Source organism: Podarcis cretensis, assembly GCF_951804945.1.
Source record: "Podarcis cretensis genome assembly, chromosome: 13".
Taxonomy (NCBI): domain Eukaryota; kingdom Metazoa; phylum Chordata; class Lepidosauria; order Squamata; family Lacertidae; genus Podarcis; species Podarcis cretensis.
In genome coordinates this window covers 3,453,882-3,476,903 of record NC_137182.1, presented here as the reverse complement: position 1 = coordinate 3,476,903, position 23,022 = coordinate 3,453,882, and the positions used below count along the sequence as shown (strand labels likewise).

General features: G+C 42.2%; 1 protein-coding gene across 15 annotated transcripts in view; it reads right to left on the bottom strand.

The window, feature by feature from the left end:
- LOC307200817 (poly(rC)-binding protein 3-like) overlaps positions 1-23,022 on the bottom strand; it is a 183,323-nt gene that overhangs the window by 24,660 nt on the left and 135,641 nt on the right. For 13 of the 15 annotated variants that reach the window (XM_079949802.1, XM_079949803.1, XM_079949804.1 and 10 more), the window contains 6 exons: positions 15,066-15,207; positions 11,407-11,430; positions 11,242-11,274; positions 8,094-8,210; positions 4,440-4,571; positions 534-662 (listed from right to left, as the gene is read on the bottom strand). In XM_079949802.1, coding sequence (XP_079805928.1) covers positions 534-662; positions 4,440-4,571; positions 8,094-8,210; positions 11,242-11,274; positions 11,407-11,430; positions 15,066-15,143 — 513 coding nt within the window. In that variant the 5' untranslated portion in view covers positions 15,144-15,207. The remainder of the gene's footprint in view (positions 1-533; positions 663-4,439; positions 4,572-8,093; positions 8,211-11,241; positions 11,275-11,406; positions 11,431-15,065; positions 15,208-23,022) is intronic. The other 2 variants (XM_079949801.1, XM_079949793.1) reach the window with 1 other exon arrangement.

Sequence of the window (23,022 nt, the reverse complement as noted above, 5' to 3'; positions counted from 1 at the left end):
GAACACCCCATGTTTCCCGCCAGGTATGGTAGGGTAGCATTTACATACACAGATGTTAAAAGTTTTTTGTTACATACTGTTCCCGGCTACAGCCAGTATCTACTCGGTAGTAGAAAAGAAAGACTAACCAGGAAAACTATGAGCTGCAATTGCTGTCAAAGAGATTTATGTGCTACATTGCCCTAATGGCAGAGGGCAACCCTCCAGAGTTCCCTGTATAGGCCTCAGAGCTCTCCCCCAGGCCCATACTGGCCCAACTTTTAAGTCTTTTGTCCTTGAACTCTGATAATGCCTCTTACATGTCGGACTAGAGAATAGTGAGTGAGGGCATGTAGAAACTAGCGTATGGTACAAAGGTGAAATCTACATCCATTGCTCCACCCATTTGCACGTGGACCTCAAAGCTGACCAGAGAGAAAAGAGAGAATCGGACTGAAAATAAGCTGAGCATCCCTCAATCACAGTTACTCAGATTTGAAAGACAGCCTGCAACAAAAGCTCTTGATCATTATTTTAAAAGACCTGCACCCTACCTCTAGCATCACCACGCAGATTTGCTTCACACACTGAATAATGGCATCAGGAGTGCCCGATATTGTCACCGCACGTTCTGTGGAGTTTGGTAACATATCGCCAGCAACTTGCACTTGGGCTCCTGTAGACTTAAACACAAACAAAGGTGTTACAAGAAATGCACAGCTCACCACATCACGCAAACTTTTCACTCACTGGCGCATTTTTGACATCTCACTCACCCATGGAGGAGGGATGTGTGAGGAGGGAATGGCCTCCTCCGAGCCTTGTGCGCTCCGCTGCCTTTCTCCTCCTGGTGCATGGCTGGAGGGAGCTTGCAAGCTTTTGCCTGGCTGTACTTTGCCCTGTTGTTCAGACTGTCAAAGTGGGGCTAGTTTCAGGGACGGTCCAAAGTGCCTGCTGTGCGCCACCTGCCACCCCTGCCAAAGCCTCGCAGCAATGGAAAAATTCCAAGTTGGCTGTTGCTGCCACCACTTTCTGATCCTTGTCGAAATTCTTTGGCATTAATTTAAATGGTTTGGGTTTTTCTACATACTGAATTTGTATCCCACTCTTTCTTCAAGGATCTCAAGGTAATGTCTCCCTATTTTCTCACAATTACGGTACCTTCTAAGGTAAGTTAGGCTGAGGGACAGTCTCTTCCCCAAGGCCACTCACTGAGCTCACTGAGGATTCAAACCCATGTCTCCCTCATCCAAGTATCTCAGGTTCAGTGGAACAATGCTGACTTAATGTCATTTAAAACCAGGAAACAATTTCATATGACAAATCCTTAAGCCCTAGAGTATTTCATTACTACAGAAGTTGCATGGTTCTCCTTGAATCTTTAATCTTTCCTTTAGATGATTTATTGCAGCCGCAGTTTTTTTAGTTAGTTGGAAGAGTAATTAAAACTAAGATTTTTACAAATCATTAAAGTACCAATTAAAAACAATTGGTGGTGCCTGAAAAAATCCAGCCTTGAAAATGAACACAATTCCTCGCTGAGTGATTCTTTATTATTCAATATCTGCCTTTTATCGTATGTTTTGCATGATATTTGGAGTATTTCATAACGGTGAAAGAATACTAATGCTGGGTGCTCAGTACCTGCATACAACCAGCTGTGAGAACCCAGTCATGTAATGAGCTAGTGATCTCCTTCTGCCTCTTCAGACTAGATAATTATCAAATGCAAGAAGAAGACATGGAAAGAGAATCATTGTCATTATATAACATGCAGTGGCAGCTGGTGGGCTGGAGGTCAGGCATCTATAGTGGTTGAGGAATGCTCACACAATAACAGAGTTAACACAGACAGACACACATGGAAACATGCAACCCTTTTTGGAGGCTGATCATCTAAATCCATTCCAATCGGAGTTTATGCCCGCCTATGGGACAGGATCAGCCTTGGTTGCTTCATCAAGAGAAGAGACGGGGGGATGCAGCCGCTACTTCTACTTCATCTCATCTTGCAACCATTGGCCATGGTATCATCTTGGATTCGCCTCCTTGCTGAGGGTTGGGGCACTATGTTAGGGGGCTTTCACTCCTCCTTATGGGTGCATTTCCCAAGAGTAGCACTGGGGGAGTAGCCTTTTGGTCCCTTGGCTGTTATGCCAGGGAAGATGGATCTTGCTTGCGAGGTTCTGGACTCTCCTTCCTTGGAGGTTTCTAAGCAGAGGTTGGATGGCCATCGGTCAGGGATGCTTCAGCTGAGTTTCCTGCATTGCAGGGGGTTGCACTAGGAAGATGGCCCTCGGGGTCCCTTCCAGCCCCAGGATTCTATGTTTTTCTGCTTCAACAATATTTCATTATGTTACTATCATTTTACATAATTGTATTTTGTATAAATTATAAAAATGTTAAATAGAACATGTTCTATTTATAAACAAAACATTTAAATAGTTACCTTTCTCCTGGTATGATGGGGGGGGCATGGGCATAGCCAGGATTTTTGTTAAGGGGGGCAGGCTTTCGTGGGGGGGGGCAGAACCTCAGATTTGTATTGATTTTTACTTATTGGGGGGGCAGCTGCCCCCCATGCCCCCCTCTTGACTATGCTCATGAGGGGTCACAGGAAGGAAACAAGGTCAGAAGGGGGCTACAGTTGGAGAAAGATTGGGAGACACTGGTTTAAAGTACAAGCTGGAGAGGACAGGGAATTCCTGAGCTGACTTATGCAAACCAGCCTAGCTGGCTTAGTGAAGAGCAAACCTGTTAACATGACAAAAAGTGTTGATGGGCCATCTGAGAGAATCCTTTAGCTCCTGGAGTGAGATGTGTGTGTGAGGGCACAGGAAAAGGAAGTTTTTGAGCAAGGGTTGCTGGGAAGGAAAAGCAGGAAGAGGAACTGAGATCCATCTTGGGCAGGCTGGCAGAAGGTTGCCTGTGCTGCTGTCTTGGGAAATGGCAATGCTGTAAGATCTGGACTCCTTCCATGCAGACTGAGGGTGTAAATAGGTGAATAAACCATAATTCTTAAAGCCACAACAGTCTCTGCTGCATCATCAATTCTTCAGTGCAGCACAGGCCCCATGTGGGTGCCTGGGCTCAGCAGAGAGAGGGGCAGGCACCCAGCTTTGGTAACAATATCTGTATGAAAGCCTTAGATGCCATTGTTAGGGGGTGGAGCACAATGTCCTCAGTACGCTGATCAAAAACAACAGACAAGTTCACAGGAACCCCCAAAAGGCAATAGAAATGTATAAAAAGTTATTTATAAGGGAAGACTAGATAAAAAATGAACACACACATACACACAATTATGAACGAACATGAAAGATTCTCACTGTTACGTAACAATTACAATTTCTCCAAATTCCACAAACATTAGATGAGGTGTCCTGGATTACATCGTGTTTCATGCTTCCTTAGAAACAAAACTGGATAATTTATTCCAATTGGCAACTGTAAATCCCCTTATCACCTTGTGTTTGAGGCTTGCTAACTGTGAGAAATTTTCCAGTTTTGTTAATGATGAAGCAACTGATGATGCAGGATGAAAATCAGGAGATCTCAGCTAACATTTTAGATACACTGGTGACATGCAGCTTTATTTATCTGTAACCTCTGAATCGGTTGTGGCTGTCAACTGTCCATGTCAGTGTCTGGAAGTGGTGGGCTGGATGAGGGCAGCAACATGTTTCTTGCTGGGATTTTTGTCTACCTACCTTTCTGTGCAATTTAGTTTACACGTAATGTTACACTCCCCTTCTTTCCCCCACCTCTTGCATGCTCCAATTTCCTTCCTAACCTCCCTTTAGTTTGCCACTAAATGCAAACAAGGCAAACTGTGGTTTGCACAAATCACAGGTTGCTTGGTTCAGGTGCAACACAAACTATGTTTCCCTACCCACCCCTGCCACCGCGAAACAAGGAAACTGGAGCATGTGAAGGGAGGAGGGAGCAGGAAAAGGAAGCAAACAAGCCTAGATCTGATTCTATGAAACCTGAAACCCAAAAGGCCAGTATTAAGAGCCTCTTTCCTACAGAAAGACCACCACTCAAGAACCATCATTTCTGACAACCGGAAACTTCATCAAGAACACTGCTACCTTCTGTTTTTGGCCTCTAAGAAAGCCCTGCCATCCCTTCACCAGAGCTTTCCAAACAGCTTTCAAATTCGGCTCCAGGGGAACTTGAGTTCTAAGTGGAGAAGATTCCCTGACATATATCACTTACAAACTCAGGAGAGGTATGTTTTAGGAGACAAGCTCTGTTTGTAGGGGGCAATGGCAAGTCTGACCACCGACTGAGTATGCATCGTATAATACAGCCCCGAATCAAGGCACAGGTGTTCCATGACACATGTGCAGCATCCCTCAACACAGGAGAGACTGTAAGCAGGATTTCTCTGACAGTAGAAACTTTGAAACCCACTGTGCTAAAGAAAACAATCAATACTCTGGATTGCTGCCTACCTCCCTGATTTCTTTGATTTTGGACCCTCCTTTGCCTATAAGGGATCCACATTGGCTTGCAGGAACGACAAGTCGCAGCGTTACAGGAGGCTTGCTTGTTACCGTGCTGTTTGTCATCGAAGCATTGATATCCTGAAATGACAATGTCAAGAAGAATTAGGCGAGGATTTATTAGTCCGCTGGACACTTGAGAGGAACAGTTGAAGTACTTAGAGAAAGAATAAATACGAAGAAGTATGATTTCACTGCATATATTGTACACTGCACTTATAGACGTTGAGGCACAATCCTGCTGATATTTTTCTTCTGCAGGATTCATTGAAACAGATACCTGTCTGTGCCTTGCACGACTACCATTTGTTTCAGCGGGGTTTACACAAGGCAAAGTTACTTGTTAATTTTGCCTCAACAGCGTCCAGTGGAAGGATTTTAGTTGTCATTAAACAGCCAACAGGTAGTGATTATCCATAAACATTTTACACTTTCAATGTGCAGGAAAAAAATGCTGAGAAAACATTGTCAGTGAGTACTGTACCAGTGGTGTTAGATAGAAGTCGACTGAAATTTTTATTTCTAATTTTCACATTGGTCACCAAATATTTTTGTGCACACAGTTTTTCATTTTGTAGCATGCAAATAGATGGATCCAGTTCCATATCATATTTTGCTAGAGAGAGTTGTATGGGATTAGTGAGCTAGGAAAACGGGGCAATCTTCCTGCCCTTCATTACTGTCTGTGTAATGCATATCTAGCTTAGTGGAAAAAGCCAATCTAAAAGCAACAGAAATGCATAACAGAAAAAAAAATCATACTAATGATTGGGGTGCTGAGAATTATTAGAACAAAAATATCCTGTCTATCTTAAAAAGGTACTTAAGGAATAGTAGGAATATTAAGCTTAGTTCCACACTACCTCTTCATGAAATATTATATTTTCATGGGTGCTATCACATGCTTGAATCCCCACGACGGGGTGAGCTCCCGTTGCTCGGTCCCTGCTCCTGCCAACCTAGCAGTTCGAAAGCATGAAGTAGATAAATAGGTACAGCTCCAGCGGGAAGGTGAACAGCGTTTCCGTGTACTGCTCTGGTTCGCCAGAAGCAGCTTACTCATGACCGGGAAGCTGTACGCCGGCTCCCTTGGCCAATAAAGCAAGATGAGCGCCGCAACCCCAGAGTCATCTGCGATTGGACCTAATGGTCAGGGGTCCCTTTACCCTTTATCACATGGACAGCTCACTCCACATTGGACTGGCACAGAGGGGGTGGGCCTGGGGAAACAACCAGGCTTCCCTCAGGTCTGCTCCCAGGGGATTTAAACAGCCTGCGTTGGTCCCTGACACCCAGCTGTTCTTCATTAGATCAACCTCCCCACCCATTCCATTAATCTTGAATTTATCCCTACTGAATTGGCCTCCAGAAATAGGGTATCCTGTCAAAGGGATCCGTGATGTGACAAGCAGGAAGTCTGCTTGCTCCTCACCCAAACATTTAAGTGCTCTGGACAATGATGGGGTTGCTGGACAATGATGGGGTTCCACAGCTAGCCACCAACACCTGGTGACTGGAGAGCAGTCCCAACCCAGTGAACTCCCTATCCTTATGTCACAGAGTTTGGTCCCAAGGGATCATGCCATTCAGTCTTCATGGGTCTTCAGCTTAGATTGCTTCTGCCTGGCTCAGTCTGCTCCATCTTCATGTGACCTCCACGAGGACAGATTGTTCCAACCCCAGCAAACTCTGCTACCCTGGTCCATTGCCTCTCCTTGTTTTCTTTGGGTAAGCCAGGAACAAAGCTTTGTGTTTGCCCTTAAAATAAATGTTCACACCTTTTTGTATCATGAATTCCAAGATGTCATGGGCCACAGGCTTTGACCACTTTCTCTGCATTAACCATTAATCTCTGTTGGACAGGATTAAGTCCAGATCCCCTTGTCCATTTTTTTATCTTTTGAGGTGAAAGCTTGTTTACAGCGTTCGGAAAATAATTAATGAGAAAAAGTTGGTTTTGGCTGTGCACAAACTCCTGTTTACATGGTATCCAGTTTGTACACATGTCATTAGCCACAATCCTATCTATCTTTTATCTTGCATCTATTCTGTCATTTTTAAAAATGAAATAACCCATCTTGATGCAAAACAGATTAGTTTGAAATGAGAAAAAGAATGACCAAGCTGCATTTTAAACTGTACACGGCTGAAGCTATTGCCAACACTCTCACATCTGATGAAGTCTCTCTCATCTCCACATGCAGCCATGTGGGTGAGGAAAAACAAAAAGGACAAAAATTAGGCTGGATGTTGTAACTGTGTCAGCTTGGAGATTCAGTTTCTAGATGGAGATTGTTGGCTGAATAGGTCTCTGCTACGTGCAGTAGGTATCAGGTTGCAATCCTAGGATTCTGGGATAAGAAGCAGTGGCCTTCATTAGCCTTATCAAAACTTTTCCTTCTCCAGGATTTCCTTATTTGCTCCTCCTGAGAAGTTACCTCCACCTGCCCCAAATTTCAGTGTCAGCTGCTGTTTCAAAGATATTAATCTATGAATTAGGAAGCCTTTGGTTCAAATTGCTTCTGCCATGAACTGGCTAGGTGTCTGGAGACAAACCTCTCACCATCAGCTTCACTCTCCCAACATGTAGGAACTTAAGAAGCTGCCCTGCACCAAGTCAGATCATCTAAAGCAGAGGTTTTCACACTTTTTGAGTCCACGGCTCCCTTGACCAACTACATTCTTTCTGCGGCACCCCTGTGGGGCTCAGGAGCCGTTATGTCCCCCCTTGCCTGCAGAGCTTACAGCCTCTCACCCTTTTTCAAACACCCTCCCTTGTGGAGTGCTCCCTCAGCCTCTCTCCTCTCCCCTCTCCTTGGGAGTGCTCTGGGCAGCCGCAACTGCCGCCCCTGGTCTTTGAGCTGCCCCCTCTGCTCCAAAGAGAGGTGACTCCTCACACTGCCCCACAGGAGCCTGGGAAGCAACCCCTGGCCAGCCCCAGAGGCACCATTCACCTGGGGGGGCTTATAGACAGGGCTGCTGCAACAAACAGCTGTGCAAGCCTTTGGGAGGCAGACACACAAGAGGGCATCAGAGGAGGGAGGGGAGGGAGGAGAAACGGAGGCCAGTGTTGCCCGCAGCACCCCCGACTATCATTCAAGGCACCACAGGGTGTCACGGCATACTGGTTGAAAACCACTGATCTAAAGTATGAAGGATAATGACCTAGTGCATGTTGAGTGCTCTGAACACCTGAAAGAGCTGTGCAAATGTTACATATTATTGTTTAATACTAAATTTGGTTGAAACTCCATAAAAAAAATGTAGCATCTAGGGGTGGGGCGGGGAGGAAATAGTCTCAGGTCTCCATATTAGATGCTTTAGAATTGTTGCTGCCTCCCCAATTCAAATTAAAAAGTAGGACACAACAAAGAGGGATTTTGTCTCCCTCATCTCCACATGCAGCCAGAGGGGACTGATTTTCCCCAGAGAATGCAAAGAGGAAAATTAATGATCAGACAACATGCAAATGGCCTGTTATTCCTCTTCCATTGTTACTGCTGTGAGCATTTATAAAACAAATTCTGTATTAAAGCAAACATAAGGAAATTAAAACAATATCTGTAGAGTAGCCTGGGGTATGAGGAATTTCCATTTACTTACTTCTTCAAATTTTAGTGCAATCATGGAAAAAGCCTTGAAAATGGCATCCGTTGGGCCCGTTATCGTCACAATTCTTTCTGGACAGGAGCCTTCTGAGATGTTGATTCGAGCACCACTCTGCGGAAAGGGCAACCCCCCCCAAAAAAAACCCCACATTTATTTGTAAAGTATCTACTTAACAGTTTACCAGCCTTGACTTGAAAAGTACGCTTTTCCGTGTTATCCAGTTTAACAGCATGTATATACCCCCCCCCTCCCGTGGTGCACAGGCAAGGCAGAATTGAACGAAGGAATGGCAGGTCAGGTCAGATACAGCCACTGAAATGATTGAAATTAAGGGCAGTTCTTTGAAAAAAATAAAACAAAAGCTGACACTGTACCTCATATTGTGTTAAGTTCACGTTGCGTCTTTTCGGCTTGCGAATGTGGCAAACCCGGAAGTGTATACTTCCACGCATATATGCCACGCATATATGCGCAGAAGCAAAAAGCATTTTGCGTGTTTTGCGCATGTGCAGAAACGGTGCTCTAGTTACAGACTTTTCGGGGTGCGAATGGCACGCTGGAACCAATTTGAGTCTGTAACTAAAGGTACCGCTGTAATAGGCAAAAGCACAATAGTTTAGGAAAATCATGAAGAGTGTTGAAAACAAGAATGCTACCCATCAGGTGAGTCTAAAGTTACTCATGGGACAAACTTAAAACACATTTGCCATGATCCAAGAGCTCCATGTTTGTGCCTATCTTCCCTTCCAAGCTGCAGCCCCTTGGACTGAAACTGATGTAGACTTTTCCTGGGGGGCTTTCCAGGGCATACGAAGAGATCACGCAGTGGGCAAATGGCTCCCTCAAAAATCCCTGTGTGCATCTCAAGAATCATATGCAGGACTTTGGATTAAGGCTGCTGTAAGCAATTTAAATCTATATTTTTATGACTTGCCTTTATAGCTTTCACTTATATAATAGAAGTTAATTTGGAATCCCAGTTATGGGCTTGTTTGTTTTTAAAGAATATTTTTATTGAAGTTTTTCAAAAACTACAAAAACACTTAGAACAAGAATATAACAAAGGTACAATGTTGTGTTAGTTCTGTATCACATAAACTCCAGCTTTTGGAATCCTGGTTGCGGGTAAACTATGGTTAGATCTGATAATAATTTGTTGCATCATGATGAACGATGATTTCCTCCTAACTGGAAGCAGAAGCTTCAAATCACATTCTCTCACATGCAGAGGAAGGAAGAAGGCTTCAAAACAACAAACCCATGGTATGTTGCTGGATGGGAATTATAGTCTGAATTAGTTTCTTTCTGTTAGGAAGATTTATGATTTTATTACCGTGATTATGAAGGACTATTCTGCTGGCAGAGCTAAATGCTCAAAACATGCTGGGAGCATTTCCACCTGCTCTTTGGAATCACTTCCTTCACAATGGATGTGTGGTGAGATCCTCTCAAACAGACATATGCGGGGCATGAAAAATAATATTGTTCTAACAAATAGACTATAACAGTCAGGCTATTTTAACATCTTAGACAGAAAGGCTTTTTCCTGTTGAGGAATAATAGCAATGTGTAGTAAGAACAACAAATAAGACAGCTTAAAGTTTACTACCAGACTAATAAATATGAAACAGAAAAGCTGAACTATTTTGAAGAAATATCAAGAGTCTGATATATCATTGCACATTTTTAGAACTGTCTAATAAACTGTTAATAACTTATAAAGATCCCTTCTATTACAGGAGGGAATACAAATGTTTGTATTTCGGTTTTTGTAGTTCTGTAGCATTTTCATATGAGGACAATCCTTTATTTCTGCTTACTTAGAAGCAAGTCTCTTTGACTCAACACTAGTAAAAATGGTTAGTACTGAGTTGTAACTCACAACTAACCCCATGGAAGAGACTGGGCTGCACCAGTTCAGACTGCAGGCATACTTCCATGCTTCTCCAAAATCCTTGCATACAGAAATCTAGCATGCTAGGAAGAAGGCTAGAAGGCCAGAGCCCTTGCCCCTAACATCTAAGCCCTACTATTGGCACGAAGGGAAAATGTGAGTATTAAGGGACTTTCAGCCCCATATCATCCCGTGACTTGTAACAGTCTTCCACATGCTTGGGTGCAAACATGTAGTGGGAACTCTTTTCTACTTGTGTAGAATTTAGAAACCCTGACTGAGCAACTTCTTTGTCCTTGCAAAGCCTCCTCAACTGAGCAATGACTGAACAGGGCTCTTAATTCATGACTAGTTTTCTAGGTGCACAGATATTTCTATTTATTCTGGGGGGGGGGTATGGAGGAACATTCAATGTGTGAGTTCTTTTATGTGGTAAGAAGAAGTACAACCTAGACATGTAATTCTTTAGTTCAGTGAGAACTAAAACCATATTTTAAAGATTAATTTCTGTAGATTCAGAGCAGTAATCTGATCTTACCAAATTGTTTTTGGGTTTTTTAAACAATTAGTTTGGTAAGAAGCTCTGAATTAAGCTTTCAATATTTATATCACCAATAATTTAGGATGGTGTGTATCAGGGGTCGGCAACCTAAGGTCCATAGGCCACAAGCGGCCCATGGGCACCGCGCTAAACCGGCGTGGAGCAGAGCGGGGACCACCTTCCGTGACGCTGGCCGGCTTCCCATTGGCTGCAGGAAGCTCCTGCAGCCAATGGGAAGCTGTGCCCGCCTCCTCCACGCCAGAAGGAGCGCTGGAAATAGTGTTTGCACATGCGTGCACGCACTCCGGCCCACGGCAGGGTCTGCGGGACCGTGAACCAGCCCAAGCCACAAAAACTTTGCCGACCCCTGGTGTATATGGAATTATTCCATTTTATCATCACATAAGGAACGTTAGGCCTAATGAGAGTGACTGCCCAAGTTCATCCAGTGAGCTTTATAGCTGAACAAGAGATTTTCAAAACTCAGGTCCCCTCTTGACTAAATTCAGTGCACTGTGCACGAGAAGGGAACATCACAAAAAATTGTGAATTACTGTTCATTGCAGATGTTTGGTTTTGGTTTTTTGACCACTTGGTGGCAGGATTGATTCATACATGTGAGCTATACAGCAATTCAGTACCACCAGGTATGTATTTTCTGAAATTGCAGGAAAATTAAGTCAAAGAGTACAAAATTTACATCTTACCTCCTCCCTCATTTTCTTGACAGTTTCACCTTTCTGTTAAAGAAACAGAAAGCATTTATTAGCTCACACTAACACGCTCCATGACTGGTGAATTTGTAGAAAAATATCAAGTAAACTGAGCTGACTCAAAAAAGAAAACCACCCTCCAAAAAGTGGGTCACTGACCTTTCCAATGATGCTGCCAACCTCCTGAAACAAAGCAAAGCAAAATATACATGAATGCAAGCACAAAAGAGAAATGCATCTACACATCTGTAAATCTTTAAAATGTAAATGGACTAGAACAGATATATTCAACATATCTAAAAGTATTATGTAACTGAAACAACAGAAATGCACAATTATGTTGCTAAACAAGGCAGTGAGCTACATAAAAGAAACTGGAGGTCCACAGACTAGCTATGGCCTGAAATAATTCTATGTTGCCCCAGAGGCCTAGCCAAATGCTTAATCAAGGTAAATAATAATAATTCCAGCATCTTTAACCATAAATAAAATAATAAAATTTGCATTCAACTTGTTAACAATCTTACTGAGAAAGCTGTGCTATAGAGCTATGACATCTTTTTTGAAAAGAAGAAAGCATGATAACACAGGGTCTGTTCATGCTCAAAGCGGAGATATCACACCATCATGCCTGACAGACTATGGACAGCAGACAGCCTGAACAACACCTATCCATCTATTAGTGGGAAATGATTTACACAGAAACATTAACATTTAACAAATTTTAGAGCTGGATGGTAATGCTGCCTGCATTGCTCGAGAAGTCTCATACGTGATTAATACAATGCAGCTGCATAGCTCTCCCAACAGAATGTCGTCTGACTCACTGTGGACCAACAAATGTTACTATTCATGTCTTTTTTTAAAAAAAGAACAACCCAAAAAACAGTGCAAGGATTCATCAGGACAGAGCCAACATTTGCTTCTGCAAGGCAGATATGATGAGCATAAATATTTTTATACATCTTCAAACTAGGCATTTGGATTTTATGGACCTTCTATTTAGGCTGTAATCCTATACAAGGTGACATGGGAGCAAGTCCCACTGAAGTCAGTGGGGCTTACTTCTAAGTAAATATGTACAGGATTGCACTATTTGGTTAGTTTCAAAAATTTCTGTGCAAATGTTTCTCAGAACATACCAGTAAGGCGACCCAAGTAGTTGCAGTTCAAACAACTATTTGGAGATTTCGTTATTTAATTTCCAGGTCCACTCATTTCCACACACACCCCCCAACAGTGAAAATGAAGTGAAGCTTATTTATTTATTGAAATATTTATAGACCACACGTTTGTGAAAAATACAGCAAGGTTATATGCAACACACAAATTACAGCAAGATAAATAAAAACAATCCTAAATACTGTTTGGTAAAAAAACAAAATCACCCCAACTCCACATTGCAAAGGCCTGCCTGAAGGAAGGCAAGAATGATTCCTGCCGTACCTCTATTGGAAGGGAGCATCCTAGCAAAGATGGGACGCAGGTGGCGCTGTGGGTTAAAACCTCAGCGCCTAGGGCTTGCCGATCGAGAGGTCGGCGGTTCGAATCCCTGCGGCGGGGTGCGCTCCCGCTGCTCGGTCCCAGCGCCTGCCAACCTAGCAGTTCGAAAGCACCTCCGGGTGCAAGTAGATAAATAGGGACCGCTTACCAGCGGGAAGGTAAACGGCGTTTCCGTGTGCGGCTCTGGCTCGCCAGAGCAGCGATGTCACGCTGGCCACGTGACCCGGAAGTGTCTCCGGACAGCGCTGGCCCCTGGCCTCTTAAGTGAGATGGGCGCACAACCCCAGAGTCTGTCAAGACTGGCCCATACGGGCAGGGGTACCTTTACCTTTACCTATCCTAGCAAAGGATAATCAAACCACAAGACGTTTGCCATCAGAGCAACAAAGCAATGGAGGCAGAGAATAAGGAATCAGATTTTGATTTATGAAAGAAAGCTTTCCACCCCTGCCCCTGACAACAAGAACGAGCCTGAAACACTTAATTTCCTCATCAATAACTGAGAGTGCCTGCAACATTGGGTTTTTTCCTTTTGTAGCTTAGGAGAAGCCCTTTCATGCCGCTTCCACTCCCATTTTTCCACATCAAATTAGACAAGATGGAAGTCCAGCCCTTGTCTTGCAGAAAACAAATATCTAGCATGTTTTCTGCCAATGTTAGTGCTGGAGAATATACACCTCCTAAATTTTCAGCTAGTCTGTTCAATAAGGAACTGTTTAAAAACAAAATATTTTATTTAATGATAGAAGCCAGACGTAGCAGAAGTTTTAATGTCTAATTCACATGATGGATTAGGCAACAATGCATTTTGGCACCAAATGAGCAGTGCAGAAGCAGTGGGTGTTATCACTATGCAGGAAACCATTTCCAAAGTGATTGCTTTAGCTATAATGTCATAACAACACCCAGCTGTGCGAGTCAAACAGAGCCATACAGTGCAGCACTTACAAAGAAAGTAACTGACAGATCTAAACTTGACAACGCAATTGATAAATGCCAGAGATCCAAATATTCACTTACGCTGTTTGAGAGATCATTGTGTGCGTAATGGGGTAACAGACATGTGTGCCTTCAGTAAAGCTACGGCACAACTAACTTGCATTAACGTAACTTAACAAACGAAGGGTAACGTAAAGGCTAAGCGCCTGAGCTATGAACTCAAATGCCACCTGTGCCACATACTCTCTCTTACACAAGCTGCTATCTGTGCCTCAGTCCTTACAAAGAGGTATTTGCAGAAAGCTGAGAGGGAAATTTATGGCATATGCTTTCATGAGCTAGAGTATACTAAGAAGAAGCCACAGAAGATTAGTTTTCAAGATGCTACAATATTTTTGCTGCAGCCGACTACCTGAAATGTAGAGGAGAAGGATGCTGTGGGCAGAAGGAAGATCAATTCTCTTCCTCCATCCTCTCCATTACTAGAATGCATGTCAGTCTACAACTGACAAGCTGGGCCATGTTGCAGATTTCAAACATTTGGTGGATCTCTCATCCTTCAAACAGAATTTATGTGTCTGTGGCGATCTTGAATTTTGTATAACTTACACAATGGTAAACAAGTTGAAGGAACAATTGTCTGACTTTCTGGAAGTAAAATAAACTCTGTGATTAAGATGTAGACACACTTCTAAGGGTTGCTGCTACAAGGGGGTGTGCAGACATTCTTGCACAGTTCATAACAGTTAACTGTATCTGGAGCCTTTAAACTTTGGGGCCTGTGGCCACATCTGGATTTCCACCCCACCCCAATTTTATTTGGTTTAGAAGTCTTACACAGACTGACAGCTCACTTACAGTACTTCGCTGAAATACATATAAAATATGCATCTTAAAACAGGAAAGGAAACACTTTTGAACAAGGGATACATGGGAAATGGTGGCACATTTGAATTTTTGGAAAAAATGGCATGGGCGCCACCACAAAATATTGGCTATGGGGCATGGCTATTCACATATCTCTCTCCAAAAACTTCTGGCCTGTGGGTCTCATTGGGCTCACCAGGAGTCCTTATTTGGCCTGCAATGACATCTTCCTTCAGCCACAGGGCAGGGCAGGTAAATCTACAACTGCAGCGGAATAAACAGGAGCCTTAAATTGCACTTCCAATGGCTCCAACTTTTTAATGTGCAAACCAAAAAACAGGCACATCCACCTATCCCTAGTTATAATCAGTTTTGCTAGTGTGTAAATAAGGCTAAAATGTTGGGCCTCTAATACTGTTAATAGCAAAGCAACCTAAAATACAACCACTAACATACACCCATGTTTCTGACCCGCCCCCCGCCCAATATCTCAATGTAAAGCAAGTTACCTTTCCATGCATAAGAAGTCGTATAGTGAGTGTGACATTGAGGCCCCCTTCCGTCACCTTCGGATCTTTTGTGTTCATTCTTGTCCAATATCTGCAATTGTTGAATAGAGCGTTTCAGGGTGATTTCTCCCCTGCACTTAACCTAGAAAGACGAAAGATTACCGTTCTGAGGTCAATGCTTCTCAAAATGCGAATCAATTCATACAAACTACATATTTCAGCATAACTGAAATAACTACAAATTTCATACAAACTACATATTTCAGCAAAACTACATATTATAAAGGGCAAAGGGTCTCGACTCACAATCACCATTTTTGTTTGAGGGTCCCATATTCTTAGTATTCTTCACTTCTGCTCTTTTTATGACTGAGCTCCTAATGCTGATCTCATTATTTAACATGTTCCAGCAAGTGGTAAGAAATAACCCTTGAATATATCTTTATTATTTCTAGGCTGCCTTTCAGCAAACATGTCTGTGGGCGAATCTACATTTGTTGGTTATAATGTTAGAAATGTGTTATAAAAATGTGACACCAGGGGACACCGCAGAGCAGCGATCTGCCGGCAATGGAAAAATGCATTGAGCATTATATAACATTATATAACATTATTTAGTGCTATTTTTAATGACGCTTTTACAGATCAATGTAGATCCAGACGCATACTCTGAAGTTGAGACCTACATGCTATACAGCAAAAACCCAGAACTTTAACAAATGATCAGCATGATCATGTGTGAACACAAAAGCTGAATTTTACATTCCAACTTGGTGCAGTGTTCTGCTGAATTGCAGCGAAAATCAACTGATTTCTTCTCACTTTCTCCATCCTTTTCCTTTTTTACTCTAGTGGAACAGATCTTATTTTCCCTTCACGTAGCTCCATAGTGATCGTAACCTGATGTCACTGCCAGCAAGAGCGGCAGACGTCTCAAAGACACTGAAGTCAGCCAGTAACTGTTTTCCACTGTAAATCCTGGGTACTTGTCTGTTTTTGTCTAGGAATCTCAGAAGTCCCTTAGCTCAGCTTCTTGAAGACCCAAACCCAAAATAGCACCAGGATGTCTCTTTAATTTCTTGTAGCAAACTTAAATAATATCTTAAATATCTTAATAAATAGGATGGGATACTAATGAAAGCTGAGGTGTCTGGTGGAGATGAAAAGCAAGAAATTATGAGAAACAATTATCCACATAGAGAGTGAGGCTGCATATGCACCATACATATAAAGCACACTTCAAGTGCTCCCTCCCAAGAATCCTAACTGTAGTGGGTTAAGGGTGCTGGGAACTGTAGCTCTGGGAGGAGTAATCCCAGAATTCTTTATTGCTGGGGAATAGAAATGACATCATGGGACTAGGGTAAAACTGTAAAGCTCCCTTTTTATTTTTGTTATGGGATGCTGTGTGCATATAATTGTGTTATATATAGGTATGCAATAGATATGTATAGTATTGGAATGTGGTTTTTTATGTTATTATATTTTTGCTTTGCTATGTTGTTATGAAATTGTTTTTATAGTGCTTTCTTTGTTGTAAGCCAGTTTGAGCATGTGGGAAAGCAGCATACAAATGAACGAAGGAATGAATGAAATGAGGTTTCCATGTATTTTATATGTATGGTCTTCCACTGGCACGTCTCTGCCAGAATTCAAAGAAACCTGAAATCAACAACAAATATGACAACACATTACTAGCCCAGTTATGGAATCAGTCTAATGGCCTGTAACTTCTTGGGATTCATAGTCTGAATTTATAGTCTAAATAGTAATAGTTATTATGAATTTACTAGTCTTCGTGACCACACTGCAATGTAGCTCAACATATTTATCACCATACAATGGATGCATAGTTGAGACTAAGAAACAGCGATCCCACTAGGTCCTTCTTTCATACTAGTGCAGGGTGGCTGAAGTTGCCGAGCAAAATTGTTGGGTGTGAGAAGAGTGCTTGCCTCTTCCCTCCCTCCCTGATTCTACCAGCAAATGCTCCCCAAACATTCCCCAACCTTTCTCTCCTCCCAAAAGACTCATGCTGGACGTTAGCCCAACTGGGAAAGAACAAGTCATGATCTCACACAGGTTGCCCAGTATGCTACGTCAGCTCTTTCTGCACACGATACATGTTTTTCCACCGACTCTTCGTCTTGCATCTCATTCTTTGACCTCTCCCAGCTGGCACGTCCCTCATCTCACTAAGCCCAGGCCGGCACCCTCTCTTTTTTGTCCTAAACGCCACTTGCAAAAGACCACCATTGTTAAACAGGCTGCCGTGTTTAGCACTGGAGGAAGATGTTCGGTTCCACCCCCCTCCAGGCTCCACCACTTTCCTGGCCTGCCTCCAACCCCGTCAGAAGCAACCAATTATCTTTAGTTATTTTAGGCAATTGTGTCAGCGAACACAGCAACTAGGTAAGGGATGAGGGAGGTCATGCAGCACTGAGGTACGACACAAAGCTTGTTTTCTTTTATTTGTTGCTTGTTGATCCAGTGTATTGAAATCTGAAAGGCCCATTTCAAAGCTGCTGTTGCTCAAATAATGATAGGACACACTGCCCTTTAATACAATTCTCTTCAGGGAACAAAAGCTTCTTTTGGCAAGGCTACAAGGGCCGCTTGTTGTAGGTTACACACATCTTTCCAGTCAAGCACGATTAATACTCCCCCCCCCCCCCCGGAATGCTCATGACCCAGACGAGGATCCTTTCAACTATATAATGTTAGTATTATGCGCTCAGAAATCTCAGTTTTAAAATGGGCTCCTAAAATGGAACTATAATGTAATTATTTTCCTGTAGCCTGTGTACCATTTTGTTTCATCACTTTGTGCCACAAGGCTAGTAGTTTACAGAAGGCAGTTACTGCCCTCCAGGATTATTTTGCCAGATCCTTTTAACATCTGTTTCTAAAAAGGACTTTATTTGCAACGGCATAAAGAATAATCAGAGACTTATTTACCCAGATAAATCAGGAACGAGTTAGGAAGCCTGGCGGGCTGAGAGAAGTGATGGCAACAAAGAAAAAGGGAGGAAGGAACATTTTAAAGGCTGCTCAAAGGGGCTCCAACGGTTCTGAAAGTATTTTCAGGCGACGACGCAAGACACAGAAAAATATATATAAATTGCATGGTGTGGGATATTGCCAGAGAAGATTTGTGAGAAATAAATCCAAGACATATGTAATTTTGCTTGGGTTAGTTTCAGTGAGAGCTGCAAGCATTAGTGTAATTGAAAGATTAATTTATGAGGGGCAATTTTACTCAGTGGTGTTATGGGTAAAAGGACACACCATTTAAAAAAGGCTGTTTTGGTTCTGGTGTGTATGTAAAACAATCTATTAAAGTGGTGCCTTTCATTTAGTAAATTGCAGGTTTTTTACACTTCCTTCAGTACCCCAAAAAGGTACCAATACAGTGGTTTGAGCAATTTGAAATAATTTAAATTAATTGCTTAAAAGGCAAGTCAATAATCAACTAATAATAACTAATTAGTCAATAGTCTGAATTATTATTATTTTCAAGCTCATTTGTAACAATATCTCTCAGGAAGCTAACAGTATCCTATGAAATGTCAGTCAATTTGAAAATACATATCAATAGATATTACAATCTTGTGTTGCTAAACCTAAATGTAAAGATCCTTCCTGTCAATTAAGGTTTGGTGACTTTTCCTTATTTTTACCCATTATTCTGTTATGCTCCATTTAAATTGCATTAAAATAAAATAATACATTTTGTTTGTTGAAACTGCCAAGAAACCTGCTGCAATATCTGGGAAAGCGTGTTCTCCTTCATGGAGAGCACGTGTTGCGGTGGGGTCTGCCAGGACACTCCAAAGTTGGGGGGCGGGCTAATTGATCGTTGGCCACTGATGCGATTGGGGCTTCCCTGGTTGTTGGGAAGAAGTTAATGTTGCCATTTGTTGACTGACAGCCAGAAATGCTAAAACTCCTTGCACGAGGCTAGGGCTTCCTCTTTTCGCATCAGATTGCCTGTCCCTCCTCCCTAGAATTAGGGTTGTTCGCTTTGACCTTGCTATGCCTATCATGGGGTCGTCTGCTCTTGGGGCAGGGGCCCAGTAGGAATTTTGTCCATCTGGCTGATTGGCTGGGGCCATTTGGTTTTTGCCTACTGCGTAGCAAATCGTCACAACTTGTAAGGTTGCGGTTAGGCATTGGTTTATGGTTTGGTTGGTTGAGGGGCATGGATTGGCTGTGCCTGCCCCTCCAATGCTGCTGCTGCAAGGGATTCCGTTAAAGGAATCGGGGGCTTATTATTGCTTGTCCACTCTGTCAAGGGGGCTCGGGCCATAGCAATGAGCTCCTGGTTGCATTTGGGGAGGGCTGAGGGCAGGTTCCCTGCTCTGACGCTACCCCCAAGTGTATTCCCCTTTTCTGACTTTCGCATCGTGCGGAATGTCAGTCTGTCCCCCATGGTGGGGGCAGATAGTCGCAACCAATGCCTAAGCAACCACCCACATTTTTGTATTTTAATGAAGTTCTGGCCAAAATTATGCCAAAAACCTTAAACAAAAAATTCAGTGTGATGTGTGAGTTATTGGGGTGGCCCTGGGGACCTCGACACGCAAAGTGTGGAATCTGGCGGACAGCTAATTTCCAATATTCACATTAATCTGAGTGGCACATATGAGATAATTTAATTTAAGAATTCACAAAGATCAAATCCCTCAAGCTCCCCTACTGTCAACTTGGGCAAATCTCCACTTATAGTAAAAAAACAACAACAAAGCTTTGTCTATTTATTACAAAGCCAAGGTCTTAGAAAACATTTGAAAAGGAAACACAACTTACTATAGACTCACAAACGGTCAGTGTGTGTATGTATGTGTGTGTACAGATTAGATGGGGAAAGATAAACATAAAGCCTTAAGATCTTCCTGCAAGTCCTTATATAATGCAAATTAGATGAACCGTCATTTGGGATTTCAGAGTTTATCATTGCCTACATTAATCTGCTCATTAATATTGAGATTAATGCATCTCAAATGATGTAATGAGACAAATTATGCTGGCCTGAATCCAAACAACCCCATGACTAGTTCTGTGTGCCCAAGAGAGCTTTGGGTCCTTTTCTTAAGCAGGACTCCCATGCCCCTCATGCTGCATGGCAAACTTCTGAAATTAAGGAGATTTTCAAGATGAGTTTGTGATATGATATGGCCAGCCTGCCATGGAAGGGGACAAAGGTGGGAAATCCAATAATGGCTCCTCCTTGATCAATAAAAAGTCAATTAAATACCTGCCAATTTGCTGCCCTGTCATGTGGAATAATCTGCCATTTGAGGTGGCTGCTCCTTTACTCTGCTTCATAGCAGAGATGGCCTTTGTTTAACCTATTGGACCAAATCTGTCTGACCTGTATTTAACAAATTGATTCCTGTCATGCCACAATGAAGCATCTGGAACCCAGTTTAAGCACAGCTTAGTTCTAGCACATGTGGACTGCAATATGGATTAATTCCTAGGGGGCCAGGGGTCTTAGTGGACCACAAGCTTAACACGAGTCAACAGTGTAATGCAGCAGCAAAAAAAGCTAATGTTTTTCTAGGCAGCATCAACAGACGTAGAGTGTTCAGCTAAGCATAGGCGAACATGCACTCTGGGCTTTAAGAAGGCTGATTTCAAAAAGCTTAAATAACCACTGGGTGAGAAGAAATTATCAAAGGGAAGGGAGCCTCATGCAAGACAAAATTGGGATTCAAGATAAAGGGGTCTTAGGAGACCACAAGCTTAACCTAAGTTACCAGTGTGATGCTGAATGAACAGAAGTCCAGTGTCCAGGTCAAGGGAAGTAATAGTCCCACTCTATTCTGCCTTGGTCAGACCACACCTGGAATACAGTGTCCAGTTCTCGGCTCCACAATTTAAGAAGGTTATTGACAAGTTGGAAGTACGCAGAGGAAGGCAACCAATATGATCAAGGGTCTGGAAACTATGGTTTTTGAGGAATTGTTGAGGGAGTTTGATATGTTTCACTTGGAAAAGAGGAGACTGAGAGGAGATATGATAGCCATCTTCAAATATCTAATGGCTGTCACATGGAGAAAGCTTGTTTTCTCCTGCTCCGGAGGCAAAGACCTGAACCAATGGATTCTAGTTACAAGAAAGGAGATTCTAATTAAACATCAAGAATAACTTTCTGACAGTAGGAGCTGTTTGACAGTGGAACAGGTGGACTCTCCTTCCTTGGAGGTTTCTAAACACAGGTTGAGGGGCCATCTGTCATGGATGACTTAGTTGAGATTCCTGCATTGCTGGGGTTGGACTAGATGACCCTTGGATCCCTTTCAACTCTACGATTCTGATTCACTGGTATCTTTTGAGAAAAAAGGAGGAAATTTGTATATGGCTTAATAATAAAAACCTCCAAGTGGTTTACATAAAACATACATTACAATTGTTGATAAGAGCAATAGCGACACAGAATTGCTTATTAAGTTAGCTGTGTTTGGGTGCCTAGACCTTTGAGATACCAAGGTAACATTATTTTACTGGTCACCTAAATCTCACCCAAAATAAGGACTTCCATTTGATTAAAGAAAATAAATGAATCATATGAGTTTTAATAATTAAAACTAGATAAATTTACGTATCTGTTAAATGAGTAGTTTTGAAGAGAAAGAAAGACTTTGTTTTTACATGATATACAAACATTACATCAGACACCATGTTAGGTGAGGCATTCTTGCGAGAGAGGGCTAGTGCCTTTTCTAAGATGGCATCTACCATCTGCACATGTTAAAATTATAAAGAGTGTTTTTTAAATATGCTGCCCAATTAATTGGCAGCCCCTTTTTAATTAATGAAAAGGTTTTTAATAGATTAATCTAACTGATTAATATTGCTAAATATTTCAGTGCTAGGGGAAAAAGTCTTCTTGATTCTTTGCCATAGCTTACTCTGGGTGGATACGGATAAAGCAGCTGCACAGAGAGCTGTCTGGGCTCAAATTCCTAATCTACTTAAAGAGAGATTTATTAGATTCCATCAGCAATCTGCATCTCTCATAATTCGACAGACGTGTATCTGGATTTGTAGTATCAACATTTTCTCTGGTTTGTGTTTCTAGAGAAACTTTTAACTGCGGGTGGAAGACAGCATCTACATTTGCAAGTAAAATGATTTATTACTGCCTGTAATAAATATAGCATTGATGTTACTGATCATACCATACAAAAGGAATATATATATATCTTCTTAAGAGTTAATTTAATGAGTGCTAGGTTAATATCACAGAACCCTATTAACTAATGGACAGCACAAGTCTCAATGCAATCTGTATGGAAATAAAAGAGTTCAGGTTTACAAAGAAATGTAATCATTCAAATAAAGATGAATATGGGAATTGACAGGGTAATCCCATGCATATTTACTCATAAGGCTGGCATCTTAAAAGGTATATCGGACATTGTGCTTTATATTCCTAGTCACTGAACTAAGGCTGCATACACACAACATTTTAATCTGGAATCAATGGAGGCTGAGTACTTGTTTTTTCTACGTAGTCCACATACCATAGATCTAGATCTATTGCATACTGTATTTTTCGCCACTGAAAATCAATTCTTGAGCAACTGGTTTCATTCCAAAAATAAATGATTCATGCAGACTGATTCTACATTCACACAGTATGTTCATTAGGAAACAGTTGGAAATTGATGTAAGCTGTCCTGGCATTGCTGTGTTTGTGTGTATACACAACTCTCCAATGACACTATGGGTGGGTGTATAGCAAGATCACAACCGCTGCTTCCTTCTAGGCAGGAAAAGGTGTGGGGAACCTAATCAAGAGGAGTGTTTTCAAATGGGTATGTACCCTCAAACCGTTCAATGCAGAAAAAGCCCCCTCACAAACAACCCACCCCAAACTGAACACTCCCATGGCAGCTTTGTTAGGAAAGTGGTAGCGAACCCACTGAAAATGAGTTTCAGTATTTAA